The sequence below is a fragment of the Tympanuchus pallidicinctus genome, unplaced genomic scaffold (genome assembly GCF_026119805.1).
Source record: "Tympanuchus pallidicinctus isolate F22 unplaced genomic scaffold, pur_lepc_1.0 scaffold31, whole genome shotgun sequence".
Lineage (NCBI taxonomy): Eukaryota > Metazoa > Chordata > Aves > Galliformes > Phasianidae > Tympanuchus > Tympanuchus pallidicinctus.
In genome coordinates, this window is record NW_026294749.1 from 14,446,320 (window position 1) to 14,453,522 (window position 7,203).

Genomic DNA, 7,203 nt, shown 5'->3' on the forward strand with positions numbered 1-7,203 from the left:
TTGCAGATTAGTCGAATGTGCATTTTATTGGAATCTGCTATTCACAAAATAAGCATGAAACATCATTACTTTCAAAAAGTTTGATCAAACTTCTTCAATTGTTAATTCATGTTTTGTTGCTTCCTCGATGTTTTTCAGTTGGCGAAGCACCCATTCTCTTTGTTTCTTTCTCTGTTATAGAAAAAGAAATAGTCAGTCTGACCTGTTTAGACTTCATATGCTTTAAAAACAAGCATAGGTAGATTTGGGCTGAACATTTATTTGTTTTAAGCTAAGAAGCTTTAACTCAGAGTGAGCAGATCTTCCTGAGCTTTCAATATACTTGTGAACAATATGGAGAAGAAATCCCCACAGATAAATCCAAGAAAACAGAATCTGATGGTTTGCGACAGTCTTTAGACTCCAAATCCATTGCCTTATTTTCCTTTTTGTGAACTTGCCACCAAGTCCATACTTATAATCAAAGCTGCAGGAAGCTGAGATCTCTAATTCCATTTTAATCAAACAAGACCACCTGCATAAGGACTACTAATCTAAGCTTTTCCCAGGATACCTTACACCAATTGAAGGATTGCATACAAGACCAACATTAGCAATAACTAGGATTCTTTCTATAAAATATTATGATTTCAATTAAACAGGCCAAATAGTAGATTGTGTTGTTTTGTTTTTTTTTCTCCTGCATTTTCAGTTAAGTCTCCAACATGAAGAAATTTAAGAATTTTTCCAGTTAAGCCACTAATCTCTTCCCATTCTTAAGTTCCACCTGCAGAGAGAAAAAAAAACAAACAACAAAACAAACTACTTCTGCAGTAGCATTCATATGTTAACATGCAAGTGCAGAAGCTAAATTAAATACCAAATGAGTAAATCACATCTAGTCTAGCTGGAATGATGTCAAAGAATCTAAGAAGTTATCAGTATGAACTAAGACATACATTCATAGAATCATAGAATTCACAAAGTTGGAAACGACCTATAAGATCATCTAGTCCAACCGTCTCCTCATCACCATTGCCACCACAGGCACTAAACCACATCACGCAGCACGTCGTCCAGACGCCTCTTGAACACTGACAGGGACGGTGACTCCACCACCTCCCTGGGCAGCCATTCCAATGCCTGACCACTTTCTGAGAGAAAAAGTTCTTCCTTATGTCTAATCTAAACCTTCTCTGATACAACTTGTGGCCATTTCCTCGTGTCCTGCTCGTTGCCTGGGAGAAGAGGCCAAATTTCACCACAACCTCCCTTCAGGAGGTTGTAGAGTGCATTGAGGTCTCTCCTGAGCCTTCTCTTCTCCAGAATTATTGATAAAGTTGTGAAGATGTTGTATAACCACAATATTCTTCTATTACTAGAAAGATGTGCAAATACAGTACTGGCACAAAATTGTATGCTATTTCACAGTATATGGAGAATATAATTACCACAATAGCTGTATCAGTTTTCTTCTTTTTCAACATTGGAGGATCTTTTATTCCTGGTATTCCAGAAACCATCCATGAAGATCCACTCTTGGGAGTTACTGCTAACTTCTCAGATGCTTTTGTGGGAGTTTGAGTCTCCACACTTGAGACAACCTTTTCACTTGCCTCTGCATTTGATTCATCAGATGCCAATACTGTGGAAAGTCGTTTTCTAGAATACACAACTTGAGAGCTATGGCTTATCTCTCTGCTGGAATCTTGCAAGTCAAATACTTCTGAAAACCTTTTTGGAGACATATGAGGGAAGTATGCTTCAACACTTGCTAGTGATAGTTGAGCTACTGACCTTCCTAGAGTTGATTTTGGCACTGGGGATATACAAGCTCTCTTACTGAGATCTTGGTCCTTGATTGACTGATTGATTGGACCCGAAAGAGATAGCATTTTTCTTGAGAACACTGAGTCCACTGGAGTGCTGTGTTTCACCACTTTCCTTTTTAGAGATCTTCTAACATCCCAAATAGAATCTTCTTCCTCTGACATCTGGAAGTCAGGTTTGCTGTCTTAAAGTAGAAAGAAAATTGCACCATTGCTCATATACTATAAAATGTCATGCAAAGTGTAATGCAAACATGAAAATAAGAGCATCTCTCCACATGAATTTTACCTATTATATTGATGAATATTCTTAAAAGGGTTTAAGAGATTAGAAGACACTTATTCCTGTCTCAGCCCTCTGCATACAGAGCTCCACATTGGCTAAAACTTAAGCAATCCTATTATCTGTAACTTCGTTACGATAATTGTTTTTCTTTTTCCCCTCAGCATAAGCCTTGGGGTTGCAGTTACTGAAACTATGGAAGACAGCAGTAACTGTGGCACATCAAAAGAAATCAAATAGCATAGGAAAAATGAAAGCACACTGGAGTAACAGAGACATTCTGGTCCTACTCTAATTGCTATTTTGTTACTCTCGCATGAACAACCAATTTTAGAAAAAGCTTCTAATTCCCTCCCACTTGCCTTTTCAAAGAAAGTTTTACTACTTCTGAACTTTGATCCTAAAACATTTTGTACAGTTAAATTTACAGCAATGTCAAGATTGCTCTTTTGTGAGTTACTTCCCTACTTTTACAGCTGCATCAACAACAGAAAAGAACTCGTCTTCTTAAACCTGGAGAAGCCTAAGATAAATACACTTTAAAGTATAATTAGAATATCTCTCTTAAGCAAGTGTTCTAATATTATTCTAATAATTACTGAACTGTGTGGTTTCATGAGGCAATTCAGATATTTCATACATGCTGATTGTGTAAGACAGCAACAGATTTTCAGTACCTATGTTCTGAGACCTCTATACAAAAGATCATGTATGGGTGAGCTGGACTTCTATGAGAAGAAAGGCATCAGCTCTTCTTTCCTTGGAAGCGTTTTGCACCTGTGTAGAGTCTATGAGTTTAGTAGTGCCACACCCACTTCGTGTTTCTAGAGAGCACAAGATGGCAAACAGGGGAACTTCTTCAGTAGATAGGTTGTTTTTTGTTTATTTGTTTGTTTTCTCTTCCTTAGAAAGAGGAAAGAGTAGAAATCCTTTATTACCCACTTTGAATAACCATTTCTCCTCCCATTTCTGCATGTTGCCAGCTTTCATGACTGACTATAAACAGCCCTAATCTGACTGTTTTTTCTCCTCCCTGTTCAGTCACGTTAACTTCCCTTAGTCTTAGAAGCTTACTGGTAGCAAGTTTATATGAATAAGCTAGAAATGGAAATCAGCATAATAAGTTTACAACTCCTCAAATCCCCTCCTTACCCTCCAGCACTACTATACATTTTGATGCTTTCCCCTTACTCATTAAATAATGATTTATATGAGTAATTATAAACCTTTATTTGTACTCCTAAAGATAGCTTTTGTTTCCAACCAAAGCTTTCAAGAAGAGCAAAATACTACACCATACTTTAGACATGCTTGTAAGAAACACTTTCCCCCCCAGTTGCATTAATAATACAATTTAATGACACCCAAAAGGGAAGGAGGAATAGAAAACTAAAAATGGCAGAAAAAGTTTAAACAATTAAGAAAGATAGGATCTACAATAAAAGACAACATCAGCAAAAGAAAACAAACTTACCAGTGCTATTAAGTTCCATCTGAAGTCTTCCACTACTTCTCTCCTTTTCAGGTGATCTAACTAAAGATCCTGCTTCAATTCTTATAGCCCTGGTAACTTCCCAGCATTCTTTGCTGCAGAACCTCCCCAGATGATGCATCTGGCATTTTTTTAGGAGTTTCATTAGTGCTGCTAAATGAAAAAATGCTGAATAGTAACCTAAGATGAAGTAGTCATAGGAAAACAGGCTGTCCAAATCGTCTGTGTGCTAAATTTGTTGCTGTTTAGGGTCTGCTGCTTGCTATCTACTTCAATAACAATAAATCTAGTGATTTATTGGCTTCACATAACTGTTTATGGCATGGCATGTTGAGGATCTGTTACAAGAGGGATGCTTGTTTATGGACATGTATCTGTTTCTATTCAGATTTTATTTTCTTTGTTTTTATTACCTGAAAAATTAATGTTAGGAAAAAAACATGTTAAATCTTCAATGAAAAACTCTTCTTTTGAGAAAATAAAGGTAGTAAGATTACACTGAATATTGTTTTGCTGCAGTATGAATTTCACAGTGTTTGTAACTAACATTTGTGGAGATTACAGCACTAAAGAATTTTGTCTCAAACCATCAGCTCTTAGATGAGAATTGTATTGGTATGAAATGCTAAGGTTCAAGTGGTGGAGGACCGTAATTTTTGTTTACAAAAAATCCAGCTGGACTGAACCAGCCCCACTAGAAGTGCTAGTGAACTTTGTGGCAGCAAATAGCTGCCATCGCAACACTGTAGAGCAAGCAGAGATGTGGAGGAATGCTTGCACAGATATTGGGGTAACCCTTTTTGACAAAGCATGAATTGTGGAGCTTTAAAATCTAGGTTGATCAGACAGACCTAATTTCAGGGCTTTATGTGGATGATCTGAGGTTGTAATATACACCTCAACAGGAGGTCAAAGGTCTCATCTTGCCAGGAGTTGAACTTGTGGTTGCAGGGAATATGAGCATTTCAAACCTAATAATAAACCACTCTAGCTTGCTGTATTAATACTTGCACTATGAACAGAGAGTTGGAGCGACCAGTTCAATATTTAGGAGTAACAGTCTGTCAATACGTGGAGTATGTTTCTAGGTTTAAATTGTCCGCCCCCGCCCCTAAGGAACTGAAAGAGAGCTCGAGAAGTTGAGGCACTTTAGAATCACATGGATTGCATAAGTAAACGTTCTGGAAATAAATAGCTGGTCCAAGTAAAGCTATTTATTTCCTAAACTCCCAGGGGAGATTCCTACAGGAATATTTTGAGAACTAAACATAAAATCATTTCAAGTTATTTGTGGCTGAGTAAAAGAAAAAAAATATCTTGGTCCCTTATAAACATAGAAGAGGCTAGACCAGCCCTTACCTCATTTTGACTATTAGTATTTAGTTTTCAAACTAGTGCCCTTGTGGCTTCATGAACAGACCCACCAGGTCATCCATACTGTGTCTTGCAGAGCTCAGCAAGGCAGTTCTTTATATAGCACAAAGCAGTGATGTCTTGACATAGTGTCGCAATGTTTGCGCTCTCCTGTATAAGTGGGACATACTACTGCCTGTCCCAGCAAGGGTGGGATGCAAGCAATGTTGTGCAGCATGAACCTACACAAGAAGCTTTTTGGTAGGTCTGAGTAATTTGCCAAGAAGTAACATGCATTACCATAGGACAATTTTTTTCCCCATAGTTTTCTGATCTAATCTGAGACTACACATTTTCAGTTGCTGCTCCGCTCATTTCTTCAATTCCCACTCTGATTATTGTTGCTAAACAGTTCTGAAGACAACTTGAAGGCCAAACTTAGCACCTACATTTACCTAACATGTCAAATTGGTTTTGTATTTCTAGTTTGTTAAGTCAAAAATCTTGCAAAAGTGTCCCAACAGTGAGGAGTTTGATACAGTCTGTAGTACCAGACTTCTCCCTGCCCTTGTGACTAATCTAAGGGATTTTTGGTGTGGGTGATTTTGAAAAAAGTGCATAATAGACAGTAGGAATAGGAGCTGGTAAGTGCAGCTCATCAGTCTATTGTCTGATAAATCAGTGGGATGATCCTTTCTGGGAGAAATGGAAGGAAGGAGGAAGAGCCAGGGGAAGAATACAAGGAATGGTGAAGAAAAAGACAAAGATAGAAGGAGACAAAGGGGAAAATACTTTGCCAATTTTACAGTGTAATGAAAAGAATAAACTAGAGGAAAGATTAGAGGAAGAAAGGAAAGTCAAAGAGAAAGGAAATTATACTGTATTTCTTAAACAGTTTAGAAAATTTAGGCCTAGATTATCAGTTGTTTTTGGATGAAATCCCTCCACAATTAAAATCTAATTCAAATTATTATAATCTCTCCTTCCCCAGTTTGAGTTCTGTGGTGTAAAGTCAAATCAGAGTGCTCTAAGACTGTCTGACAGACTGAACTTCTCAGTGAAATAAAGAGTGCTGCATATTTATCAGCATGAAGGCTGAAACTAGCAGGGAGCCTCATCATGAACTAAACTTTACAGCTGTAGTGCCTTCCTTGGTCTACCCAGAGTTTTGATACAACGGGATGTGCAAAAGGAGCAGAACCTCTGTTTTCCTAAGTTGTAAGCATTTTGGGTAGCCATAGAGATTGAAATGCAAGCAGTCCAAAGCTTGTTTAGATATGCTGTATGGAGAAGTACACTGGGACTTTTCAAAGGAGCCTTAACCCTTTGTTTTCACTGATTGCAGTAGGAATTACATGCTTGGGTGCTGATAATACTGAGATTTGTGAGAGGATGTATTATGGTGGCAGTCATTTAGTACGTATATTTCATGGAAATCTTCAGAAACCAGAAAACTTCAGAAAGGATTATAATCCTCTGTGGTCTGTTAAACAAAAACTATGCAAATTTATGGACCTGATCTCCAACAGTTTTGGAATTTAAGAAGTCTTTTCTTATTGTCAGTGAAACGCCAAATCATGATACTGTGATTACTGGAGGAAAAAAAAGCATAATTTATTGCAGCATTGTGGAAGTGGTACCTTGCACCTGTTTTTTCAGTGTTACAATGACCTTTATTCCTGGTCAGAGACAAGATCAATGTTTTTTACTACACTGTCCACAGACTGACCTAAGTGCAGTACAGTTCCCATTCCAATGCCTGTCATAGGTACGACTCTTAAACAGTCTGAGGTGAAGGCTCCAGGAAATCCTAGACAACTCTTTACACAGAGTAACAAACTGTTTTTCAGATTTTGGGTAGTGTCCCTCTACTATGACTGGATCTGTTCAGCTGGATAGCAAGTCTGATTTTGCATACTAAAACCCACAACATGGTTTGCTGGATGGATTTTGTAGCTACTCAGGAAGTCAAACTGTTGTTTAAACATCTAAATCTCCTTCCATATGATTAATTGCAGTGAGAGTATGAGGAATAACGAGACTGCTTCGTTTCCAAACAATTGCAAATATTCTTAAGTGCTTTTAATAGAAGTTAAAGTTAGAAAATTTCCATCTAGATCCAACAATTGCCTGGAATTAAAAATGGTATCCTACCAGCCAATTTTTTTTTCTGTTTTAATGTCAGACTGAATAAACAAAAGCCTTAAAGAGCACAACTTTATCCCCTCATGATGCATCAGGGTTCATAGACAAGGTCAGTGACGCAT

General features: G+C 37.6%; 1 protein-coding gene across 1 annotated transcript; it reads right to left on the bottom strand.

The window, feature by feature from the left end:
* Positions 1-3,666, bottom strand: CCDC201 (coiled-coil domain containing 201). The gene is made up of 3 exons (XM_052697715.1): positions 3,566-3,666; positions 1,431-1,993; positions 1-171 (listed from the first exon to the last, which is right to left on the bottom strand). The coding sequence occupies exons 1-3, from the start codon at positions 3,582-3,584 to the stop codon at positions 85-87; spliced, it is 669 nt and encodes a 222-aa protein (XP_052553675.1). The 5' UTR covers positions 3,585-3,666; the 3' UTR covers positions 1-84.
* Positions 3,667-7,203: the final 3,537 nt, after the last annotated feature.